This window comes from Dromiciops gliroides, chromosome 3, assembly GCF_019393635.1.
Source record: "Dromiciops gliroides isolate mDroGli1 chromosome 3, mDroGli1.pri, whole genome shotgun sequence".
NCBI classification, from domain to species: domain Eukaryota; kingdom Metazoa; phylum Chordata; class Mammalia; order Microbiotheria; family Microbiotheriidae; genus Dromiciops; species Dromiciops gliroides.
The window spans coordinates 215,114,869-215,142,825 of NC_057863.1; the positions used below are offsets into that span (position 1 = coordinate 215,114,869).

The 27,957-nt window shown below is 36.7% G+C and overlaps 1 protein-coding gene across 9 annotated transcripts in view; it reads right to left on the reverse strand.

Moving 5' to 3' along the window:
* The window catches only part of CDKL5 (cyclin dependent kinase like 5), a 245,965-nt gene that overhangs the window by 142,311 nt on the left and 75,697 nt on the right, over window positions 1-27,957 (reverse strand). For 8 of the 9 annotated variants that reach the window (XM_043992514.1, XM_043992513.1, XM_043992517.1 and 5 more), the window contains exons 2-3: window positions 19,463-19,695; window positions 17,361-17,395 (exon numbers count right to left, since the gene is read on the reverse strand). In XM_043992514.1, coding sequence (XP_043848449.1) covers window positions 17,361-17,395; window positions 19,463-19,526 — 99 coding nt within the window. In that variant the 5' untranslated portion in view covers window positions 19,527-19,695. Of the gene's footprint in view, window positions 1-17,360; window positions 17,396-19,462; window positions 19,696-20,097; window positions 20,238-27,957 lie in introns of those variants that run through there. The other variant, XM_043992516.1, reaches the window with a different exon arrangement.

A 27,957-nucleotide genomic window follows, 5' to 3' on the forward strand; every position in this document is an offset into this window, starting at 1 on the left:
AACAATTCCCGCTAATAAGACATGTTCTATCAGGGAAGGTAACACATGATATAAAAGTAAAGAGAAAATAAATACAGGTGAAGAAAGGACTTGGCTCTGAATAGGTCATGCTTGAAGTGTGTCTTGAAGAAAGTGTCATAAAGTCTCTCTGTCATAAAAGTGAGGTGGGAGGGCATCCCAGGCAAAGGGGTCAGAGAGTACAAAGGCATAGAGACAGGAGATGGAGCACTGTGTGTAAGGAAGAAAGAGGAGAAATGGGGTTGGACAATAGAGGGAAGTAGAGGAATGTATAATAGAGGAAGTAGAGGAATGTATAATGAGAAATGGAAAGATACGATTAAACTAGGTTGTGAACAGTTTTAAAAGCCAAAGAAAGGCGCTGGTATTTCATATTATTGGCAATGGGAAACCAGTGGAATTCATTGAGTAGGAGAGTAATGGCCAAATCTGTATTTAGGAAAATAATTTTTATATCTCTGTGGAGAATGAATTGCTAAAGGGAGACACTTTTGTCAAGGAAACCAATTAGGAGGCCATTGCAATAGATTAAGGTGATACCTGTGGGAGTAGAGAAGCTTTTCTGATTCCCCCAATTATTAAATATTTTCTTTCTGCTCAAATTATATTATATTCATTTATCTGTGTACATGTTATTTATACCCACCCAGTAGAATGTGAATTCTTTGAGAGAACAGGTACTGCTTCATATTAATTTCTTTACATACTAGGCACTTAATAAAGGTTTCTACACAATAAAGTATGCTGATGGGGGTGGGAGTCATAATGAGATATGGGTGGCTAGGTATAGCAGTAGGAGACCAGTTCATGAAAGTAGTTTAGACTTTACCCTGTGTGCAAGACAGGTAGCCTTGAAGAAGACAGAGATATGGCATGATCAAAGATTCATCTGGAATCTTTGTGAAAGGCATATCAGAGAAGGAAAAGAATGGAGAAAGACCAGTTAGGAAGCTATTACAATTGTGCAAAAGTGCTAATAAGAATTGACATTAACAGGCATCTAAAGTGGCGCAGAGGATAAAGCACTGGCCCTAGATTCAGAAGACTTGAGTTTAAATCCAGCCTCAGACACTTACTAGCTGTGAGACTCTGGACAAGTCACTTAACCCTCATTAACCCACAAAAAGAAAAGAAAGGGGAAAAAAAGAGAGAGAGAATTGACATTAAAGCGGGGATAAAGAGACAGATAGAATCAGCAGGACTTGGTTTAATGATGTCTTATCGGAACTGAGAAAGACAAACATTGTATATCACTTCTCTTCAATCTCTATGATTCCTATTAAGTGAAAGCACTCTTCTCAAATTAGTTATGTTGGAACTTTGAAAATACTAAGTATAAAAATAAAAAGAAAATACTAAGTATAATGTTTATTATGTATCTAAGTTACCCTTCCAGCAACTGTATTTTCTAATGAATGTCTCATTTCTTCTTTTTATGCATAATAAAACTGAACAGAATGAATGTTAGAATTAATGGATATACAATATATTGGTACAATTATTATTGTTCATTTTATAATAATCCAAAGACATCTGAAAAGAAGCTCTTTTATTCAAATACTTGTCCTAGTTTATTCTGTCAAGCTTTTCATAATTTTAAATGTCTCAGTAAGTATGCTAGTTGTCCTAAAAAAACTGTGATACAATGAACAGACACACCTTAAAAGAACAGGCTGTTTTAATAACAAATATCTTCATAATAGGAAATGGCTAGATGTGAATATTATTTTATTATGTCACCTCCTGCACCATAAGTTTCAACTTATACTTATAAGATTTGAATTAAAATCTTAATTTAGTGCAGTAGATAGAGCACCAGCCCTGGAGTCAGGAGGACCTGAGTTCAAATCCGGCCTCAGACACTTATCACTTACTGGCTGTGTGACCCTGGGCAAGTCACTTAACCCCAATTGCCTCACCCAAGAGGGAAAAAAAAACTACACTGCAAAATCTTAATTTAAATAAAATTAAATAAAATCTTAAATTTATAAAAATGTTTTAATATCCATTTAATTAAAATATTTATGTTACTTTCATCCCATTAGAAAATTTCAACAGGAATCAATTTATATGTGATAAAATTCAAAAGTTTTAATCAACTTATTAAATTTAAGTATAAGGAAGGATTCCCCATCTCCAGCTCAGTCATGCAGACTCAGATAATAAGATGTTAATGTGTCAACAATGTGGAGGCTAAAATTCTAACTGATGTCTAAAAAAATCTAATGTGTGGTCACCTTAAATTAGAAGCTTTAGCACTAGTCTTTGGGCATTAAGCATTTATTAAAGTATATTAGGGGTCAGCAAAGAGAAAGAGGAAAAACAACTTTCATCTAGCTATCTAAGAGAAAGAGAGTAGTGTCCCTGCTGCCAGCATCCAGTTCCTAAACAAAAAGACCCTGATCCTTAGCCGCTTCTCCCAGAAACCCCCTGTGAAACAGGAAGCAAGGCCGTCCTCACACACAGCTCCAAGCTAATGGGCTGGTAGCACTGATTGACACATGTCTTTCTCAGCAGGGTGGTGGCACTCCAATTCTCACAAGGTGGTAATAAGTTATTAACACACTATTATCCCTTTATAAAATATGAACATATGTCTGAGTAGGAAGAAAGCAAAGCCAGTGGAAAAATGATGATTGGTCAGGCCTGCAGAGTAACTCTTAAGACATATACCTTTCAGTTTGTGTCATTCTAGACTGGGGCCAATATTCAAAGAACCTGATCCTTGAGAGAAAATAACTCTGGGGAAGGAGAAATTTGTCTCTCCTCCCTCCCACCAGCCAAGGTGTCCAGCAACAGAGATAATGTGTCCCAAGAGACACCCAGTGAGGCAGCTGGAGAATGAGAGGCATAGGGGGCAGCTAGGCGGTGCAGTGATAAAGCACCAGCCCTGGATTCAGGAGGACCTGAATTCAAATCCGGCCTCAGACACTTGATACCTAATAGCTATGTGACCCTGGGCAAGTCACTGAACCCTCATTGCCCCACAAAAAAAAAAAAAAAAAAAAAGGAAGAAGAAGAAAAAAAGAAAGAATGAGAGGCATAGTCAAGGAGCAGATGTACATTTACCAGACAGAGAGGCCTTTGCTAGAGGGAGGAAGCAGCTTCCAGGATTAGGACAATTCTGGCAGAAGAAAAGAGAGCTGACTGTGGACTCAAGATACAGGTAACTCTGGTAATAAAGAGTACAGTTTAGGAGAGGTAAAGATCCTGGAAGCCAATGAAAAATCCTTCCTCCAACAGGGAGGTTGGGAGTAAGGGGAGTGAGAGGAAAGTAAGGAGGAGAAGAGAGGAAATAAGGAGGGAGAGCTGTAAGCGTTTTTGGTCTTGAAGCTTTAGAGCTGTGAAATGCCTTGGCCATATATATTTCCTATGTGCATTCCACACTATCATTGTATTCTAAGTTAGAACACACTCTTCCCAAAGGTCACTATGTTTATTAGTGGGATCATGTACCCTAGATTTCTGAGGGTTGGGGTTTTTTTGGTAGTCACTATTTTTACCCCTATCGCCTTTGCTAACAGCTAATGGTGCCTACATACCAAATGATTTAATGGAAAGTATAAGGGATCATGAGATATATTAAGAGAACATATCTACAAATTTCTCCCTAGAATCCAAGGAAGCAGCCATCCTCCAGGGTCCCAATTCAAGAGCCATTATAAAGGAATGAGGGTATTATATTAGCTACTTCTTTGAATAAGATGATTATGGAAGAATAATTTTTAATGCCTTCTATGATCAAAACTAAGGGAATTTAATTTTGTACAGACTATTCAAATATATTGCAGTTCTATAGAGAGATGCCTGCACAATGGCTCAAAGAACATGATAATAATAGTCTGCCTTCATAGAATGACTTGTATAGGGGGCAGCTAGGTGGCACAGTGGATAAAGCACCTGCCCTGGATTCAGGAGGACCTGAGTTCAAATACAGCCTCAGACACTTGACACTTACTAGCTGTGTGACCCTGGGCAAGTCACTTAACCCTCATTGACCCACTTAAAAAAAAATTGGGAAAAAACATTGTCTGGTCTTGGGTTTTTGACTTGTATAAAGATAGGTATAAAACATGGAAAAAATGTGTTGGATATAAGTTAGTATTATTCCCTTTGTACATTTTTGCAAAATAAAGGGTGGAAGTAGGCTGTAATGGGAGAGCTATAAATATCAACAAAAATAAAATCCAATTGTATTTCAATTTGAAAGATTAGAAATTTAAGGTTCAGCTAGATTAGCTACATTCATTATTCAGCATTCTAATGAGTGTTCAAAAATAACAAATCATACTGTTACAGAAACTCTGAATAGATTATGTTGCTATCAAACACATGAATTGTGCATGTCCTGAATTTTATATAATTAATTTTATAATTATGGTTCATAGCCACACCTTATATTTACACCACTATGATGTTTTTTAGAGGAGTAATCAAAATCCATAAAAGACAGTTAATTGTTCTGAAATTCAACACTGAATGAAATTGAGTTTACTTGGCTTTGTTCCACAGATATCCTGTTAGCTATCTCCATCAAAATTTTTTTAAAAGTTTTATTAGTCAAAAGGGAAACTAGGTGAAAATGCTAAAAGATGAGTGCAAATCTTTCTTTACTGGGAAAACACAAGGCCCATAGCCCTAAAGAATGGTGATGCACATGGGTCTATAGTAGTGTTTTTATATAGAAAGTCCAGCAGAAGGAATAAATTTATTCCTTGATTCTTTAAAGGAACTATAAGGGGCTAAAATTCTAGCTATGCTATCTAAAATCTAATGAGTGGTCGCCAAAAAATTATAAGCTTTAGCAAGAGTATTTAAGTATTTATTAAAGAGCATTAGGATCTAATGATCAGAGAGAAAGGTAAAAATCTAACTATTTCATCATCCAACCCACCATGGCAAGATCAGGAACCAAAAGAGACAAAACCCCTCCGCCAGCGTCCGCTTCCTACTTCATGTCCTCCTCCCAGAAATGGGAGGCTCCTCAAATTGATTGGCTGGTAACTTTGACAGACAGTACTCCTGACGCCAAGGAACTGACCACATGGCTTGCCCTCAGACACCTTCTCCTCATGGTGGAGCTTTCCTACAGTAGCTCTCCAGCAGGTGGCGTCATTCCAATCATTACAAAACTTAATTTAAGTTTGAGTGCACCTTTATGATCAAAATGATTGATAAATCAAGTCCTTCACACATCAAACTTGTAAACTAAGGAGGCTGGACTCCATAACCTCTGAAGGTCCCTTCTATCACTAAATTTATGATCCTATGAATTTACTGATCGTTTGATCCTCTATGTTTCTTGTAAAGAACGAGTCATATATACTAAATGAAAAAAATTTATGATGGTATAGAAACCAATGACTTAGTTTTATAAAACGTAGAGTGAATTGATTTAAAATTGGTATGTACAATTAATTTTTTAATTATGGAACCACTTCTATTATTTTCTTGAAATGTTCAAATCTCTTAGTTATTTAACTCATTACATTTTATCTCAACTAGTAAGCTCCTTGAAAGCTAAAACCACATATTCTAATAACATGCATTTTCTACAGTGCTATGTACTTAATGCTTAATAAACATTGTTTTCATTAAAATGTTTGTGTACAACTAAAACTTTAAATACATGTTAAAGTTCAAGGATATTATAGAATACTATTTTTAGGTCCTAATTATAGGATCTATTTATTTACATACAATTTATGTACAATTTAAATGATAGATTCTTATAACTTTAAAAGTCTTTTATATGTGTCAACCTAGACCACAAATTCTGTTTATTTTCTTGTCATCATTTGGATGCTGAACAATCATCTGTCTTTTACAGAACCACTGTTAAATAAGGCTTTATGAAAAGCACTTTACAAACATATGTTTTGTGAGGTTTTAGCAGAAAACCTCACAGCTATGATTTGGTGGAAGTCACATAAGCACAATGATTCATGAGGAATTGCTGAAATCTATGTCTATGAAAAGACTGATTCAGCTTAAAAAGCCAGTATAGAAAAAATACTTTGTTTTTGACCAATTCATTCTAAATGAGCAACCATTCAAGATGTGAAAAAAAGTACTGAGTAGTTGTGTGGGTTTTTTTTAAGGCCTCTTCTGCACACTAAAATTTAGAGCAAAATGTTGGGATTTTAAAATTGCAACATCAATATTCCTTATACCACCTCCTTTAAGATATGCCTAAGCTTCAATGATGGTGAGCAAATTGCTTGCAAAAGCAACCTCCAAGGTCCTGACAAAAATGGAGAAGTTCTAGCCAATTTAGAAAAATAGCATGAATGCCATTAGTTCTATTTTTATTTATAAACAACACAAGCATAAGCAGTTTTAATTACACACCCTACAAGGATCTGAGATGCAGAATCCAAGAGACCAGGGAACAATCATTCAAAATGCAAATAGATTAGCAGAGGAAATAGCACAATGCAAGTAGCAGTAGTACAAAGAACTAGATTTCAATGATGGTTTCCCAGAGTTAAGTAGCAAATACCAAGAGGCTCAAATGGCTTCTGTTAATACTTTGCCAGTTCCTTTTGGACAGGATGTTTGTTCCCTACTAGTTAACAGGTGCAAGCAGTAAAGTATTCAATAAACAGAAGATTTGACCAAAGAGAGAACACAAAAAATAAGGGTTCTATGTAGGAGCTTCTACTACCAGCAACTCTCCCCACAACCCACCCCGCCAAAAAAAGAGTAAGGTGGAGGAACATGGGGGCAAAAGCTTCTAACTAACTGACTCCACTTTATTTAGTCATCAATATTGGCTTAACGTGAAGAGTGTGAGCTTTACTGAAGGATCTCTATCTCCTACAAAAACAAGATTTAGATGGGAGAGTTGGAAAACTGGCTTTTTTTTCCTGTAATAATTATTCAATGACTGAATATTTTGGATTACAACAATCTTTAAGAATTCCCAAATCTTTCAGCAATAGTTTTGAAGTACCAGTTTTGCTTGCAAAAAAAGGAAAATAGTCCATCTCCCACCCAACCACCCCCACTTCTGGCTATAAAGATTTAGTTAGTTATTCAACCCTGTATTTTAAATTTCATATACTGAAAAACAATTTCACACAATTAAAATAGTTAAAAATCCAAAAACAAATAGTTTAATAAAACTAAGCACGTATTTGATGATGAAGGAATAGAGAGAATATAGAAAATTGCTCTTGTAGGGATAAAAATTAATGTCTGGTCTTTGGATTAATAACTTTTATCTACCTTATAAAGCATGGCAAAAATATCCATGATTAACCCTGTTGTGTTACACTGAAATTGGAGATGATTTGTCACAAATGTTTTCTTGAAATCATTTTGACAAATAAAACAACCACATTATCATTAATTTTTTGATATGGCTAAAAATCTAATCGGGGAAAAAATAAATGTAAATTATTGCTTTAAGATGTATAATGTTTACTTCCTGAAAATAAACTATTTCTCGGATATGAAAAATTAGCATTAACAAAAACTTTCCTTTAGCAGGAAAAAAATACCTGAAAACAATGTTTGCCTAAATTAAATATACTCTACTTGCTATTTTCAACCTCAGCCTGGCTTTTGAAGAATGCCTGGAAAGACAAGCATAAAGGGTAATCATCGGAAGAAGGTTCAAGTAAGCTGGGGAATATGTGAAGCCACACTTTTCCCAGAGTATCTGGGTTTCCATTTCCTAAAGCAAAAAAAAAAAAAAAAAAAAGTGGGGTGGGGGTGGGGGGTGCCTACTTAAGACTCCATTCTTTTTCTACTGTGGTAGGGAATATTGCAGAAGCTCACTAATTCAAATATCCCATGTTGTTGTTTTTTTCCCCATGTGGCAGTGGGTAGAATAGAGGTTCAACAAGTGGAGTAATAAGCAACTAGTAGGCAGGTGGAGTGCCATTCTGTGACCAGACAATAAACTACATGTCCCTCCACTGACCAAATATTGACAGCATTTAATAGCCAGCAGCTCTCTGAACTGAGGACAATGGAATGGGCCATGGGGTAGGTACTTTTGGTACATTACCAAGTGTTCTTTTCAGCAGTGCATCAGTCCTATAATAATAAAACATGATAAAAATCCATGTTGGTTTTCCCTTTAAGTCCTTATTCCCCTGGACCTTTCTGTGGCATCTGATCCTCTTGACGATGCCTACTTGAAATGCCTCCCTTGTATTTGATAATAATATACTCTTCCTTGCAGTCTTTTTACTGTTCTAACTGTTGAGTTTTTTTAAATCTAATCATATATCCTTAGTACTACATTCTTTTTCCTTTGTTCTCACTCCCTTAATAAATTCATTGAGTTTTGAAGCTACCACATCTTAGCTGATGACTCCTAAATCTACAATTTTAGTCGCTGTTTCCAGTCCTATATTTATAACTGCCAACAAAATATTTCTACCATTTGGATATATCCATTAGTTTGAACACTCCTTACAGGAAGGGATTTTTTGAGTGTTTTCCCATTCCTTTCTATCCCCCACACTTAGCATAGTGACTGGCATATAGTAAATCTTTAATAAATGCTTGGTGATTGACTGATATACTACTGTTACAGGCTCCAAACGCCTAAAGCTAAAACAACATTTTATAAACTATTATGGCACCACTACTCCCCTAGTGGACTAAATTTAATACTTTGAGAGTCATCTTTCAACTCATTCCATGCCATTTCACAAATGCATTTAGTCAAAGACCTAGTAAACTGTTTCCCATTGCTAAATCAAAATGTTTCGTTCGCCATTCTTTAACATGGAGTATTGGGTTTTTCTACTTTGTGCCACCTAATCACTTAATCATATACATCTTAGTAATAAAATGACCCAAAGCAATTTCAAAAGACTTAAGATGGAAAATGCTCTCTACATCCAGAAAAGAAACTATGGAGTCCGAATGCAGATCAAAGTATACTATTTTCACTTTGTTATTGTTATTTTTTTCTTTCCCTTTTGTTCTGATTCTTCTTTTACAACATGACTAATATGGAAATATGTATAATATGATTGTGTATGTGTATGTATGTGTACATATACATACATACATATACATATACATTAGAGAGAGAGAGAGAGAGAGAGTGTGTGTGTGTGTGTGTGTGTGTGTGTGTGTGTGTGTGTGTGTGTGTGTGTGTGTAAAACCTAAATCTGATTGCTTGCTGTCTTGGGGAGGGGGGAGGGAAGGGATGAAGGGGAAAAAATTTGGAACTCAAAATCTTATAAAAATGAATTTTGAAAATAATCTTTACATGTAATTGAAAAATAAAATCTAATATTAATGTATTATGTATGTGTATGTATATATGTATATAAAAATTGTATTGTCCTATAACAACAACAATAACAATAACAATACATATGGCCCATAACCCTAAGGCAGCTATAGATTATTCTTTTTTTTTATGAGGCAATTGGGGTTAAGACTTGCCCAGGGTCACACAGCTAGTAAGTGTCAAGTGTCTGAGGCTGGATTTCAACTCAGGTTCTCCTGACTCCAAGGCCAGTGCACTGGGCCACCTAGTTGCCCCTCAGCTATGGATAAATTAACACTTCCATACCAAATAGGAGAAAAAGATGTTAGACATTCTTCCTTCTAGAAATATTCTGGAGAATTCAACGGATAGATTATAATAGAATTGGACCATTATCACAAATATAATCACTCATATATAACATTGATTGATTAATATACACCACATATTCATAATCTCTAACTATATGGAATGAAAAGTTTTCAAAGTATAAAATATTGTTGAAATTAAAGTCATGTGAAAACAGGATAAGATGTATATCACCCTTATTTGTGCTATCGGCTCACCAATGTTATATCAATGATACTTTCAGTGAGCCTATACAAAATAAACTTACATTCTAATTCTTTTATCCAACCATGAAAAGCAGCTTTCATTCACCTTTGTAAGAGACTACAGAGTATTAAAATACAAAGGAATAAATAATAAGCTAGCACTTATCACAAGATCATTTATATCTAAACCCAGTAAAAAAGATAAGAATAAATAATAGAATAATAATAAACATTAAACGACAAAAAAAAAGATATCAAGGGATCTGGCTGTGAATAAGTACAGTTAAGAGACCTTCTGGCATCCTGAAATCAAAGTGAAATAGGATGAATATTGCTTTAAGCAACTGACACTTACACAATGCCAATTATATACTTTTAGAACTGCAAAATGGACTGTGACAGAAAAATCTCCTCACAAAAATTATACAATGTGAACAAAATGCAGGCCCTATAAAGGCAACAACAGAAGGAGTAACACTTCCATGACAAAAAAAAGAGGAATAGTATTGATAGTGATTCTTAGAAGACAAGATAAACAAGTCAAAAAACTTGAAATACAAGCAATTTGTTGAATACAAAAGAAGATGTTTTACCTTTAGATAGATGGAGTCTAAAATAATAGAACAAAAGAATCCAACAACAGAATCAAAAGGCCTTCAAAGGGCAACATCCACATGAACTAAGCTAACAACAGTATGTGGATAAAGAAGGGTTTGAAATTTGAAAAATTTGGCTAGGTCTGGTGGATTGGTTTTCAGAAATGAAAGGAGGGGCAGCTAGGTGGCGCAGTGGATAGAACACCAGCCCTGGAGTCAGGAGTACCTGAGTTCAAATCCGGCCTCAGTCGCTTAACACTTACTAGCTGTGTGACCTTGGGCAAGTCACTTAACCCCAAAAGTCTCACCAAAAAAAAAAAAAAGAAATGAAAGGAGTTTATGATGACAATTTAGGACCACGTCAAGGTCACCAGAAACTGAAAAAGGGTTATCCTTAAGGAATTTGGACTTAATGATCAATGCAAATTATACAAGGAAACAGCAAAGAAACTGTGCCATAGACATCACTGCTCACTTTAAGAATTTACCCCCTCCTAAATACCTAGCAAACCATGAACTGATGGCTACAACTATACATGAAAAGCTCAAGATTCTTCATAAAGTGACAAATTCAGTACCCTGAAGAATTCAATCAATAAACTATATAAGAACCATACTAACATCACAAACAAAATTGTTGCCTACAATTGTCCAGACATAACACTGATCCATATACATGGCCTTCCAAAATATTCATAATTTCCAAGCTTCCTAAAATAAAAATACTTCCAAAATATAGAGACCTAGCAGAGGAGAACATGTGAGAGCAGAATTATGTGTATATCATCCCGGTTGTCCTGTCTGCTCCCGGAGTTGTTCCAAAGATGAGCTTATGTTCAAGTATGAAAAGCAATTATTTTATCCATCTGTGCTTGCATGTATTATCGTAATTGGAATTTACAATAACCTTGTGGGGTAGATAGCATAGATATGATCATCCTTTCCCAACTAGACCTTTAGTTACAAAAGGAGAGGAAACCTATCTCCTACTTTTAAAAAAAAATCACAGCACAGGACACAAAATACATTATTTCATTTGATTCAGGTTTCTCACATATTTGACTACCTTTCCTTTTGTGATTAGGAACAGATTCTTGTACAATAATTTTCACCCCTTAATTCCCCATCACCTATTACAGCCATAGCATCTCTCTAGCAAAGCAATGTAACAGCAAACTTATGCCTCCTAGCTCCCATTTTATCTATCTGGTTGCCTAAAGCATTCTAGCCCTCAGGCTCCAGGCACTTCTATTCATTCTGCCTTCAGCTCAACTCTCTCTACTGTTTAGACTACAATATGCATTGATACCTGTAATGTAGTAAGATGAACTCAAACATCTCTATAGCAATGTATAAAGACAAACTTTAAATGGACAGAATGTGTACAAAACTGTGATTAATGTTTTCGGTGTGGGTGAAAACATATAGGGTTTTATTCAGAAGCTGATCTGAAGCCAATTTTGACATTTGTTGCTATTATCATTTCCATGTACACCTAGATAGGCAAAGAGAATAAAAATTAGCTAGATTAATGACAAGTGCAATTATTTTCAATTCTAAAGAATGGATATCAGTAGTGAAGAAACATGTCTATTGATTTGGGTAAACCTGGAATAATTTAACATCATGTCAAAGTCATAATAATCACTTTTTTAATGATATGACCAAGCCAACAAACTATGGGAATATCACACATTGGATTAGACCTATGACATTCTCTTGTATTGATTTTGATATAGTATAATGTGTTTAGAATTAAAGAACTGTAGAATATATGCAGAGTCAATTAAAAAAAGAGAATAAGACCCATTTTTAAATGCTTTACATTTCAAGGATATGAAACTTGTCAGCACTTTTCATTAAATTTCCTAGGGGTCATCCAAAATGTATGGGGTATTGTAATGGTATTGTGAATAAAACGGGACTCTTAATACACCCATGAATTCTCAACCATTATCTATCTTGATCTGTTCACTTGTTCTTAGATCCTAAATCATTCCAAGAGCACCACAAATTCTGGTTCTATTTTTAAATGCTGGGTTTTAGATTTGAAAGTCTATTTTAGCTGAAAAAAAGACGTACTGTAGAAAGTCTACTGACTAAACAGCTGCTGATTCTAAAATGAGTTCAGTTACTCTAAGTTAAGCATTAATTTATGCCTAAAATTTTCCACCCAGAACCATTCTTTTTGGCTGCTATAAAACAGAAAGAACACTGAAAGGAAAAATAGACGTGACATTCAGAGAGTTGGTCTTTCTTCTGTGAGCCTCTTGCTTAGATGCAATAACCATCCAGACTGCAATAGCCCTTGCATAGTTATTTTTTTTTTTAATGTAGTAGTCATTAATCAAGAAGCTTGTTAAGTACCTGTTAATGTGTCAGACATTGGTCTAGGCCCTGGGTATGTGAACACAAAAACAAAACACTGTCTTCCTGCTAAATCTTAGCATTCATCCAAGGGAGACAACATACACAGTGATAAAATACATTGCAGATAAATACAAATCAAAAAAATGGGGCAAGGGGCAGGCCAAAAGCAACTGGAGAAGGGGTTATATCAAAAGAGGCTACATGTAGAAGGTGTTACTTGACCCTAATATATATATATATATATATATATATATATATGTACAAACTGTCTTCCAAACTAGACTAAGCACTTAGGGCCAAAGATAATGCTTCAAATCTTGATATCCCCTGTGCCCAACAGAATGTCCAACACAGGGATGAGATTGAAACTTTAATGCTTGTGGGTTCCTAAAGATAACCCTTTTAAATAGAAAAGAAATATCCTTAGGACAACCTAGATTAAGCAGTTACAGAATGTCCATAGTATAGTGATATATATTAAGTGAATTGGGCAGACCAGTCTCCTGTGATATAGGGGGGAAAAAAATGAGTTGTCAAAATGAGAATGTAGTTATTTTCCATTTAAAATTGAAGTCTTTTCTGCCGGCAGTCTACAGTGATACATAAACAACTATAAAATATTCCATCCAACAATAAAGTTTATATAAATATTTCATTCTTACCCAGTTGTGGGTTCTGACACTGTTCTATGCCTCCTTTAAGACCTAGACATTTTTCTTAAAATTCCCATAAGATCGGGGGCAGCAAGGTGGCACAGTAGATAAAGCACTGGCCCTGGATTCAGGAGGACCAGAGTTCAAATCCAGCCTCAGATACTTGATACTTGCTAGCTGGGTGACCCTGGGCAAGTCACTTAACCCTCACTGCCCTGCCCCCCCCAAATAATAATAATAAATATTATTATTATTCACATAAGATCACTTACAAAACAAAATAAATGTACTATTTTTCTTACGCAAAATTGAAGCTACTGAGCCACACTATAATCACAGCGTGCACTTAGAAATGTTTTTCCATTAAAAGCAACAAATGTTCTAATTCTATATTTCTCTCTTTCATAGCCACTCTTAGTAAAAAGTCATCTATATGGGGGGCAGCTAGGTGGCGCAGTGGATAAAGCACCCGTCCTGGATTCAGGAGGACCTGAGTTCAAATCTGGCCTCAGACACTTGACACTTACTATCGGTGTGACCCTGGGCAAGTCACTTAACCCTCATTGCCCCGCCCACCCCCACCAAGTCATCTATATTCAATTACTTCCACTTTCTCACCTTCTACTCACTTCTCAACCTCTAATGATGTGGTTGTGGCAGAAACTCCAAGGTTACCAATGATCTCTTAATCACTAAAGCCACCCTCATCCTTTTTGACCTCACTATAGCATTTGATACTACTGATTGCCTCGTTTCCTGCTCCTCCCTCAGTTTTTATAATTCTATTTTCACCTGGTTCTCCCCTTACCTGATAAGTCCCTCTCAGTCTCCTTTATGGATTCAATATCTATACCAATTCATATCAACATACCAACCAAGAGGGCTCTGCTCTCTTCTGTTTCTATGTTCTCTCTCAGCATATATACCATTAGCTCCCAGGATAAAACTATCCTATGGAGATGATTCCCAAATACATATATACAAGATGTCCCTGGTGGACATCTCCATCTTGAAACTCCATATACATGGCAAATTCAACATCTTCAAAAGATGTCAAATTTCTGTATATGACACCATCATTCTAGTAACCCAGGTTTGCAACCCCAGAACCATTCTTGACTCTTCATTCTCCCATATTCCCTATAGCAAACCATGAACTCATGGATTCTGTCTACATAATATCTCTCCTATCTGACCCATTCTCTCCACTCACACTGCCATCACTTGAGTTCAGCCTCTTATTACCTCTTAAACAGAGTAGGTCAAATAGCTTAATTGGTCTGTCTTCCTGACTCCAACTGTCCAATGACTCCCAAATTAATATTCCAAAAGCAGAGGTCTGATTGTGTTACTTCTGAACTACAGAAACTTCGTTGGTCCCCTCTTGCCTCTTGAATAAAATACAAATGCCTCTGTTTTGCATTTCACAATCAAGCTATAATTCCTTTGCAGAATCTGTGCATATGATTCTCTTCACAATCTGGCTCTAGTTGACCTTTCTAGATTTCTTGTCAATTACTCATCACTCACTCTACATTCTAGCCAAAATGATCTCTGTTCCATTCTCCAGTGATAGCAGTCCTTCTCCACATCCATACCTTTACAATGCCCATCCTCAGGACCTGAATAGTGTTCCTCTTCACTGATCCCTCACGGACTCCATAGCAGCTTTCCTAGTCAGTTTGGGTGCCACATAAGCCTTGCCTGAATCCTCAAATTGTTAGCACTCTCCCCTGCTGCCAACCCTAACATTACTTTGTTTTTACTTTTCTGTGTATGTGCTTCTCCCAATAGAAAGAATAAGCTCTTAGAGGACAGGGATGTTTTTACTTTTCATCTTTGTATTCCCAGCACTAGCATAGTGACTTGCATGTAAGGTGTTGAATCTAACCACAATTTCTTGTTCATCACAAAATAAGTCTATAGCTATGGAATCAATTAAAGATCAATGACCTATAAATGAACCACAAACTGTATCTTCATCACCATCATAGTCTAATACATAAGCTATGCAATTACAAAGAAGTGTGTACAATACCCAGTGAGAGAAAAAAAAAAATTCCCCCAAAGAAAGGGGGAATGCCTTAAATAAAATCAAGGTAATATTGGGTTCCAGACTTGGTCTCCAATTCCTAAGATGAGAAAGGTTACAGGAAAAAAATGATAGAGTTGTTATATAATCTGAAAGAAAAAACTTTCTGTGGTAAAGTGAACAGAGAACTGGCCTTCGAGCCAGGAAGACGAGTTCAAGACCCACCTCTGACACATGCTGGCTATGTGACTTTGTGTGTATAAGTCACTTAACCTTTTCAATGCTTTAGACTATTACCAACATACCTTAGTAGAGAGAAATTCCTCGCCTGGGAATAACCTAAGCCAATGATAGGTCCAATCACTATCACTAATAAATAATATATAATAACTATTAGATAATTCACATTCCATAGATGACCATGAATTCTCGAGTTTAGGAATAAAACTTCTACTTGCTATAGAATGTAAATGGGCCAAAGCATCAGAAAAATAAATTTCCCTCAAGGAGTAATGGAATATTTAACATTGGATATTAATAATCTGTTTCCTCAGAACAAGCCTCTCAGGAATTTACTTTAAATCAGCCTGAGGTATTTCTAATACTTGAAGATAAATAATTAAAATAATTACAAAATGATTACACAATAATATCTTCTTCCAAAGGTACTGGAGGTCCTGAGCTTATTCTGATTTCCTTTCATTTGCTATTTTTAATTCCTAGGCACCCTTAACCAAATTCTGAAAAAAATCACATTTTCCCCCTAATATTCTGGCAAGAAGACATTAAAAATATACAGCAGAGGTGAAAAAAGCCAAGGACATGCAATTGAGGTAGTAAAATATGTAATGAATTAGAAGATAAGCTACTTGAAACATGAAACTAGTCTTAAGAGAAAAAAAATCTTCAAATTAAACTCTGTTAAGGCCTTCAATCTAAGGACATATAGCCATCTTTACAAAAGGAGAGAAAATAAAAATCTTGTAAAATAAGCTTATATCAGAATTTAAACAAAATTCTCTTGCTAAATTCTCAACCAATTCACCAACACTTTATGTCAAAAGATAAAACCCAGATCCTAACAACACGCAAATATGAAGTAAAACACAACTGGGAATCTGTATCATAATTACTATCATTATAGAAACAACTTGCTGAACAGCTTCAACACTGGCCACCCCACGGCTACTGTTGATGTCTACACACTATCTGATAAGCAGCAGCTCCAAAAATTCTACATAATTTCTCCAAACATCTTGTTGTACAGTCAAGTATCCTGCAAATATGATTCATTTCAGGGAAAATTAAAACCTGAGGATTTAGGGATTTGCAGGTCAACAGGAAAAAGATTTAATGAAACTCCTTCTTGACCATATTTATGTGTAACTTTAACACAAAAATAAATATTTTAGTTTCCATTCTGCTTCATCCTCCTGTCCCAACCAACAATAAAATGAGCCCATGATAGATCAGCTGACGGTTATACCATTTCTTTAAACAGGCTAAATATAATCACAGATCTTGACTAAACAGGAAATGGCCTGCACCAGCTGTGGAAGTTCATCATACTTCTATTCTTATTTTGCATTCACATAGTAATTTCAATTTCAGTTATAAGTGACATCATCATTCTAAACAGTATTAAGTGCCCACAAGCACATGGTACCAAATTATTTTCAAAACAGTTAAATAGGGGGAATCTGGATAGCACAGTGGATAGAGCACCAGCCCTGGATTCAGGAGGACCTGAGTTCAAATTCGACCTCAAGCACTTGATACTTACTAGCTTACTAGCTGTGTCACCCTGGACAAGTCACTTAACCCTCACTGCCCCGCCAAAAAAACAAACCGTTAAATACAAGCCCATATTTAAAAAAAAAAAAAAGCTCTACTTGCCTTGTGCCTGCATTTTAGTACAACTCCATAGGCTCCTGTAATAAAAATAAAGAAATATGAACAAATACATACTAGAATATTTAAAGGCACTAAACCCTCTAAGCTATTATCAGAAAATCTCAATGCCTTCTAAAATGAAACTCTATAGTGATAAGTCAGGCAACCATATAAAAATATGGTAAGGATAAAAATTCTTAATAAAAGATAATTTCAAGTCCTTCCTTTCCTCCCCACCCCCCATCAATTCAACAAGTATTTTTAGGTCACCTTTACTTGAAGAAAACTATCAGCAGTAGCCCAACCAAGATTAAGGAAAACCACATGTACTTAATAATTATCTTACAAGTAAAAGATTAAGTTCTCAATTTAGGGAAAAATAACAGCCCTTTCAGAATACCAGAATTTCATTGATTAATTCTCTATAACTGATATTTTACTAAAATGATACTAGGTAGGGGCAGCTAGGTGGCACAGTGGATAGAGCACCGGCCCTGGAGTCAGGAATATCTGAGTTCAAATTCGGCCTCAGACACTTAACACTAGCTGTATGACCCTGGGCAAGTCACTTAACCCCAATTGCCTCACTAAAAAAAAAAAAAGATACTAAGTGCTTAAAAAATTAATTCATATTTTAATATTTTTAAAGTCCACTAATCACTTCCAAGCAAGAAAATCAAAGTTTGTCAAAATGTCTTGGTCTAGGGGCAGCTAGGTGGCAACAGTAAATAAAGCACCGGCCCTGGATTCAAGAGGACCTGAGTTCAAATCTAACTTCAGACACTTGACACTTACTAGCTGTCACTTAACCCTCATTGCCTGGGGGGGGGGGGGGGGGGGAATGTCTTGATCAATAAAATATTTAAATCTTCTATAGAATGTCCGAATGTCTATCCTAATAGGAAAAAAATTCACATTCTAGCAAACAGGAATTATATCTAGCAGTAAGCATCACCAGGTTCTGGGGAATAATGCTTCCTATAGTCAGCATGAGTACAGAATCTCTGAAGTTCAGGAGAAAAAGACAGATTACTTTTTCACATTTCCATGGCAACAGGACATTCAATCTGGTCACAGATTTCCCCAGTACATAGACAACTTGCCTATACAGAAAAACTTTTCACTATCTCCTAGGAAACTCAACTTGATACCTGATCTTATCCAAACCAAAACGATCATTTCTATCTACTCCCTGTATGTGCAGAGAAAATGGAGGGATTCATCAAGGAAAGTGACAGAAAGAAGGCTGATAATACAGTGCTTCCTGTGCAAATGAAATAAATATCAGCTTTATTTACATAAGTGTACAGTAAAACTATTTTCATTTTTAGGAACAATAATTAATACAAAAGGAGGAAATATCTGTGGCATATGGGAAAGTGCTATCCATTTTCTACAGCTTTATGCTTCAAATTTTGATGTGATCATCATCATATTGGATTCTTATTTAAGAAAAAAAATCACCTCCCACAAGAATTTGTAAACTCAAAAAAAATTGAGCACTTTAGGCGAAGAAAAGCTACTGTTTCAAACTGTGACCAATAAATGACTTTTATAAGTAAAGATAATGCATCTACCAATTTTAAGTATATGTATATGTATATTTTAAGCAATTCAAAGTTATTGTTCCTCTCATTTTATTTCAAAAAAACTCTAATAAGCATTCATGAACTCTCTAAAATACAATAAAACCTCATCAATAAATAATATTCGGTGAAATTTGAATTACAGAATTTTAATTGAAAGGTGTTTTTATTCATAAATTCAAGTACCTCTTATAAAGATATACCTGTGTATTAGTAAAGCTCAATTTACCTTATCAAAACATCATAAATGCTAAAGGCATGCTAATAAAGCCCACACATACACTCCCCAACCCCCACAAGACCAAAAAGCTAAAGAAACTCCTAAATTAGAAAAATCTACTGTTTGTAGATATGCCATCCTCAAATTTCACAAGGAAATTTCAGTATTTTACTCAATGAGAGACATGAACAAATTATTACAAATTTCAAATTACCTGAGTCATAATTAATGAGGTTTTACTGCACCAGGATATCTAAACATTCCTCAAAAATTCAATTAATTCTGGAAATACAACTTACCTTCACCTACAACCCCAAGGATCTCAAATTTATTCATCACATTACCAATGTTAGGAATCTTCATGAAGACAAATTCTTCTTTTGATGCAAGCCACAGAACATGGCACAAAGAAGAGTTATTTGAGAAAGTTATGTAGCTGGTTTTATTCAAAGAGCTTGAAGAAAGAAATCCACGCTGACTGATGGGAATTCTCACATACTTGTCCTAATTCTGAAGTATAAAATGATTCCCCCTGAAAGAACAAAAAGCACAATTAACAGTTGCAAATCTTACATCAGAGTGCTCTAATTTAAAATTGTCCCTCTAAAATAAGAGACAGGGAGCTCATGATGCTTGTTAAAAAGCGAGAGATTTACAGACTGTCTTACTGTGATCTATATCTCCATTGTGGAACTGAAAACAGTAGGTTTATAATGAAGATTAAAAACAACTCCAGATAATAGCACAGATGCTTTGTAAAGTCTGATCTATATTTTAATACTCATTTGGTCATTTAAAAGTAACATGGGATTAAACAAAGAGTTTGATTTAGAGAAGAAACAAAAAATCACAATAAATAAACCTCTAGAAGTATACATTATCTTTTCTATTTGTTTTAGCAAATGCCCTCTTTTTATGTGAGCTCCATGAATACCTAGGTTTTAACTTAATGCCATCATCCTCAGACTTGAAAAAATCAATCGCTTCTCTCTAGAGCAACACTTAATAAAGAACAACGACATGCCAATGACTGTGCTTGGTTCTGAGAACACAAAGACAAAACTGAAACAAGCTCTTCTCTCCAGAAGTCTAGATAAGACGCAGTGGGGACCTGAACAACGCTGGTAGACAGAGTTTGTAGAAAAGACAGATTCGAGAATGCTGTGGAAGTAACAGTACTGACAGAACTAAACAGCTGGCTGAATGGGAGGAGGGAAGGAGAGAAGAAATGACAAGAGTCAAAAATGACTCAGGTCTCTTGTGGGAAACCAGAACCTAGGTGGACCTATGTGTACTGATGCAAAATGAAGTCAACATAACTAGGAGAACATACAAAATGACTACAATAACTGTAAATCAAAACAACACTAAAATACAAATGAATTATATATAATTATAATGACCACTTACACTTGGCCCCAGAGAGGCCTTATAATAAGGAATGCAAAGTGATGCTTAATTGTATTTTCTATGATAAGAGGAAAAGTTCAATCTATCAGTCAACAATTATTTATTAAACATCGACCATATGCCAGGCACTCTGCAAGCAGCTGAGAATACAAAAGGAACTCCTATTCACAAGGCGTTTACAATCTAATAGAGGAGGGGATAAATCATAAAAATGACATGAATCAAAAGCAAACATCAATAAAGCCTTGAACTATGCCTCTTGCAATTTATTTCATGGTATTTGGTTTGTAATTTAAATGACTATTTTTATGTGTATAAGCCTATGCCTGCTTCTTAGAATTGTGTAACTTCAAGTGCCATCCTTCCTTACTCTGAGGATATTCTATTATAAAATATATGAATGCATGTATAACCTATGGCTGATTGCTTACTGCCTCGGGGAGGGGGGACAGGAGGGAACTCAAAACTTTAAATAAAAATGTTTATTAAAAAATTTGAGGGACAGCTAGGTAGCACAGTGAATAGAGGACCGGCCCTAGATTCAGGAAGACCTGAGTTCAAATTTGACCTCAGACATTTAACACTTACTAGCTATGTGACCCTGGGCTAGTCACTTAACCCCAATTGCCTCACCAAAAGGGAGGGGGGGGGGAGGAGGCGGCAGCTAGGTGGAGCAGTGAATAAAACACTGGCCCTGGATTCAGGAGGAACTCAGTTCAAATCTGGCTTCAGACAATAGACACTTACTAGCTGCATGACCCTGGGCAAGTCACTTAACCCTCATTGCCCTGCCCCCCCCAAAAAATATGCGCATGCATACACACATTCTTAAATAGCTATATTAATAATTAAGGCCTTTCTAACACAGCTACATCCTTTGTGCATTTTTTTAAAGACTGATTTTCTCTACCTCACCCAGGCCAGAAGTACAGGGACTACTGATCCCACTACGATGGGCACAGGAGCTCCAACCTGCTGTGTTTCATATCTGGGTTAGTTCATCCCTCCTTAGGCAACCTGGTGATCCCAGAAGCTAATCATATTTCTTTCAAACAGTGTAAATACTTAAGTTCAGATCTCTTGAGCCTCCACCTCCCCAGTGGCAGAGAGAGTACACATGCATCCTCCACACCGAATTTCTTTCTGTATTTAAAGTTTATTTCCCTCCCCTAAAGAAGTTGAGTTAGCATTCCTTTGTAGAATCCCCAAGGTAAAACATCCAGCCTCCCTCCAATCCTTGCTTGAGAGAATAATTCAAGGCTATTCTTCTGGCCCAGGCCAGGCAATACTCCCTGGAAAGACCCTTTCCTATATTGATTGGCTTCTATCCTGTACACCCATGTATGTATTATAATACAAAATGTAAAACTGCTTATTTTTTCCTTTTGGCCCTAAAATCAGTCAAAGAAGGTCTCTCCCAATTACCCTAAATATAACTTTATAGCTAAGTGTCCATGTAGGTCCAAATAACCCCATAGCACCTGGGATTGTAGATAAAATCCTCCAAATCCTCATGAGCCAACCTTGTGTAAACTGGGAAACATACTCTGATCCCTTTCAGTTAATTAATGCAATCAGAGAACTCAAAGTACAGAACGGGTAACAGATAACATCTTGTGCCCTCCACCAATCACCATTATGATACCCTAAAAAGGAGGGAATATATCTAATGAATCAGAAATGGGATTTTTAACTACACAAAATGAAAAACTGATAGGCCATCTTGGAGGAGAGGCCACATAAGATATATTATATCAGGAAGCAAGTCAACTCGAAGTAACAAAGTGACTTCCTGGAGGTAGCAAGCAACCAAAACTACAACTACCACCCATCGTCCTCAGGCCTTGGCAAAGGCAGTCACCCAGGGCCCAAAGTCCAAAAACACTGTTAGTAGTAGTAGCCTGAAAGCCATCAATCAGCCTTACCTCCAGCCAATCCCATTCCAATGGCCTTAGTGGCATGCCTACTAGGGACATGCCTTGATTGCTATACTGGCCATTAGCTGTGGCTGCTGTGTAAGCTGGTGCTATAGCACCAGCAGCCATAGCTACTAGACACTCAGAAAAGAAAGTTCTGGACACTTACTATGAATGGCCCTAATTTCAATTGTGAGGTTTAAAGCCTGGACATCTAGGAAGACAAGCCATCAATGTCATAAATGTTTATTGGATTGTGATTGGATCAGTAGAAATAGGGAAGCTGAAAGAAGGGAAATATTTTGGAAGAGAAGATAATTAATTCCATTCTAAACATGTTAAAGAGTTTAAGCAGGCAGGGGAGGTATATGGGACTGAAATTAAAAGGAGAGATAGGGCTGGGAGTCATCCAAATAAAGATAATAACTGAACCCATGGGAGCCAATGAGATCACCAAGATAAAGAAAAACCGGAAAGAAGGCATATAGCACTAGGTATGGGAGAAGTATATGGAACACTGAGGGAAAGGCATGGGGAGGTCATGAAGGCAAAAGAATTATGGTTGTTCTGTAGTCTAAAAAGCACAGTTGTAGAATAGGGATTATGCTAGATTTTGAGTCAGAAGTGCTAGATTCAAATCCTGTAACTATCACTTTTGCTTATATGACCTTAGGCAAAACAACTCTGGACTTCCATTTCTAAATTTGCAAAACAAAGATGATGAACTACATGGCCTCTAAGGCCCTTTACTTCCAAATCTATTATGAATTTTGAATAAATATGCATAAAATTAAAAAGGAACACAAGAAATTAAATTGGACTATAAAAATTATGGGGGGGAGGGGGCCAACTAGGAGGCACAGTGGATAAAGCACCAGCCCTGGATTCAGGAGGACCTGAGTTCAAATCTAGCCTCAGACACTTGACATTTACTAGCTGTGTGACCCCCGCAAAACAAATAAATAAATGAATAAATTACAATTATTTAAAAATCATCAAAAAGGGTAAAATTTTAATCTAAACAACTTTTGTATTCTGTAAGTGCAACTAATATTAAGAAAATAATTCTGTGAATGACTTCAGAAAATCATTTAATTTTTTTTTCTAAAACATCATAATTATTAGCTTTTTTGGAAGGATAGGCCATATTAAGATGCTATAAGTAGAACATCACACTGCTTCATAAAAAAATTGTAACAATAGGAATTTGCTTTTAAATGAGTTTGTAGTGCTTATCTGCTGAACTCAAAAGATACAATGTTAGTTTGGTAGCTATTACCTAAACTCTTCACTAGGGTTAAGATGAAATTAATCAGTGAATCAATATGGCTTTGGCAAGTAGAGGAAAAGACTACAGAATTTATTGCTGGAAAGAGCCTTAGAAATCATCCAGTCCTATGCCCTCGTTTTAGAGATGAGGACATTAAGGCTCAAGGAAGTTAAGTAGCCAACTAAGGACCACACTGCTATCAGTAGCAGAACTTGAAGAACCCAGGTCTTCTCCTAGATCCAAGTCATTCTTTTCCTCCTCTTCCCAACATTGCAACTCAGACTCTGACACCGGGACTGTGTGAAGTGGGCTTTCACCTTTATCTTGCCTGGAACCAGATCTATCTTCTTCTGGCCAATAAGATAAGACTGTTTTCTTCTCTTTCCTCCCAACTCTCCAGCTCTTATCTTATTCATAGGTGTTTTGCTCCCTTCTTAGAATGTAAGCCCCTAAAAGGAAAGGAGTGTTTTGTTTGCTTGTTTTATTTTGCTTTTATCTCTGCTGCTTTCAGGGACACCATAAATACTTACTAAACCTTTTCTTTCATTCATTCATTCATTAGAAACCAGTATTCTTTTCACTATACCCCCCCCCCCCACTATCCTGAGGCACTGAGCTTGATAAGACGGCTAATTTCATTTTTTGTGGATTCTAGATTTAAGCCTTAATATACCAGAAGAAACCAAAACCACCTAGTCTGTTGAAATAGAATAGAAACACAAGTGGTCAAGCTAAAACACAGTGACAGAAGCCAGAGGAGCAAATGCCTGAGAGCCTGGTGTGCTTGCTTTGAAAGGCAGCTTAACACTCTGAAATCCAAGGGGAGTGCCTCATACCATTTTATTAAAATGAACTTAACTGGTTAAAACAAACCTGTTTATTGAATGCCTAATATGGACAAAATTCAATGCCAGTCACTGTGGAGGATGTAAGGATGCACAAGAAATAATCCTTGTTTTTAAGAGCAAAAGATAAAAATGTGCCCTGCTCAAGCAATCTTTCCTTTAATTAGCTGAGGGAAATATACAAAGCTTAAAAATACTAAGGGTATGGCTTGCTGTCAACCCTCACTATAAAAGGCACAAACACTTGAGTGTTTCCTGAAGTGGCTTATTATATTATTAGATCTTGTGTCAGACAGGCAAATGTACTTTCAATGGCCAAGACTATTTTTAATCCCATTTTCTCCCTGGTTGCAAATATTCAACAGGGTGTCATTTCACATTAGTTTTTTTAAAATCTAACTGATAACAAAATTTTGCCAGAAGCTGTGATTAATAAGAAATTATCCAAACAACTGATATATTTTGGAGTGCTATGAAAAACTACACATTTAAAGATAACTCCATAGGGTGCTTGTGAAGCTTGACATTAGCTAACATTTGGTTTAGTACATGGTTAAAAGGAATAACAAAAGAGATGTCCTGTACTTTGCTCAATCAAAAAAATCACTAAGGTATATTGTTTATTATTGTCAATAGTTTGGTTATTGGGAGTCTGACACAAAAGAGAAAACAGATCAAAGATGGGGAGGAAATCGGACTCTGGAAGGACTTAAAAAGAGGTCCACATTTGGCAAACATTGAAAAAATACAGACTGTGGTTTTGTTCTCAAAGAAAGAACAAACACCACAGCTCATAAAGGGCACAGACATAAGATCATTTCAAATTTCAAAAGTGGACATTCCATAACTTTGAGCCAGTGTTCCCACTTCTAAACCCAGATGACAAGCACTCTTTGAGAGTACTTTAAGAACAGGTTGGTTTCCATGTTCTGGACACAAAGTAATACTGTTCTGATCCCCTGAAAGTCATCGAAAATTTTATTTCAAAATAAGGTAGAGGTGAAATGACTGGAGGTAAAGCAATGGAGCAAATAATCTGAAACACCAGCTAACAGAAAAGTAATTGTTTTGGGATTAGGAATATGTTCTTTGATTAGAGCAGTATGCCAGCTCTGCTGTTATACTTAGACTACTATTAGCCCTACTTGGTATTTTCTGAGCCACAGGGGACTCAGTGAAGGGGAAAAGGTAATGAGGGGAGTGTAGCATAAGAGCATGCTAACCACCAGGGGCTAACCAAGCTGAGATTTTATCTTTGATATACCAAGTCCCCCTTTATTCCTTCATTCATTCAAGCAGCACCTTTGTAACCAAGAACTGGCCAAGAAGTCTAGTCTTTATGAACCTAGTCTGTTGATGTACTTCCCCCTAAGGGAAATGATTATTAATAACCAATTATTAGTATCTGGATCCAGGGTTTTTCTCTTTTTACTTCCTCATTCAAAGACCAGACCTTATAGGTCATTCAGCCAAGTCATGAACAATCTCCTCAATCCTGAGTGGGACCCTGCCCAACTAGGAGAATTTATTTCTGATTAAAGTGTAAAGAGAATCTAATCTAGGCGAATTCCAGTCTTTAAAAGGCATCAGACTCATAATGCTCCTCATAATACTCTCCCTAGTCCCCAGCTCCATAGTTCAACTTAAATCTACTGGGTGGAGATGGATTCTTTTGTCCAGGAATGCTGCTGAGTCAAATCCTCAACAGGAGGAGCTGAAGACTTTGGCCTACCACCTCATTAGCATGTCTACTCCATCATTGATTGTTCACCAATCAGGGTTGATCTTGGTCTGTTGGGGCACCCACTTTCCCAAAGGTATTTAAGCATTGCATGATATCCAGTCTTTTCGTCTTTTGTTATAGAAAGAACCCACTCACCCCTAATTTGCTAGCCTAATTAATAAATTGATGATTAGTTACCCAGAAACTGTCTCTCTGACTTGTAATTCATCTTACCACACAAGAAAGCACCCCGCAAGGAAAAGGCTAGAGACAACATGCTTCGAAGAGAGGTGGGGTGATATGCAGAGGAAGGCCCTGGAGACATTCTGGGGTATATGTAGATGTTCTGCAAGTGATTCTGCTCGGCTAAGTGGGAAATTAGAGCACCTCTGACTGGCTGTGCCTGTGGGCTCTTCTCTGAGTGTGATTCCTTCCAAGTTAGTGGAGTCCAGGGAAAGAACGCCTTGGGCGTTCTTGTGGCTCCAAGAAGGCAGGCCTCAATTTTTAGGCTTAACTTCAGCCCAAGTGTTGTTCTTTTATTGTAAACAAAAGACCTAGGAGGATTTTGCCCAAGAGTTTCAAAAGTTCAAGAGAAAGGTCTTGGGAGTCCTGTCTGTAAAGAATTTTGCAGCCCAGGGACAGCCAAGTATGCGGATGGGAACTTGGTGAGATTAATTGTATAGAGAAAATGTGTTAGATCTTACTAACTCTTACTGGAGGTGAAGGGAGCCATATCCAAGCTTTGGGAGGAAATGCTGGTATTTTTATCCTCCTGTACTTTTAAAGTAAATACCCCTTGGTAAAGGCTATTTGATGTTCACTGGTTACATGGAACTGAAGTGCTGCTCATTAGTAGTTAAAGGTTCAGGAAATACATTTTGAAGGGGGAGGAGTCGCTGGCGTGAAAGAAGAGATGAAACAGCCCTTGACATTAGGAAATTTTCCTCTGTTCCTAATTCCTAAGCTTTCCCTTCTCCAGGCTAACCACCCCTAGCTCCTTCAAAAGATCCTACTATGGCACGCTTTCCAGTCAGTTTCCAGTTCTCTTAATATTCTAGACAACTTCCTCTAAATCCACTCAAGGTTGTTCAAATGAATTTGAGAAATAGTTTTGCCAACAGGATGGTGTATTTTGATTCTAAATGTGGATTTTAATCTGTTCCCCCAGTTTTGGGGGAAACTGACTAAAATCACTGATAAAACGAGTTTAGGTTTTTAAGGGTTTATTGAAAGATAGAAAGAGAAAGATTGAGAACAGAATTCCAACAGCCTGGCAATCCTATCTTTCCTCAATTTCCCTGTGAAGTCCTCTGCCGCTGCAGCCACCACCACCACCAAGTCAGGAACCCTCCTTCCTCCTTCTTGTCCCCTCCCAGAAAATGGGAGGCTCCTCAAGTTGATTGGCTGGTAGCCTTGGTGGACAGTACCCATGCGCAAATGTTACTTCCTGATGCCAAGGAAAAGCCGCATGGCCTTGCCCTCTGAGGCATTCTCCTCATGGAGGAGCTTTCCTATAGTAAGTCTCCAGTAGGTGGCATCATTCCAATCATTACAATTCTATTGTTATGGGCCCAGGGCACCCCAGAATTTCTCTGGGGCACATCAAAGAACCTTCTCCTTGAGAAACTAA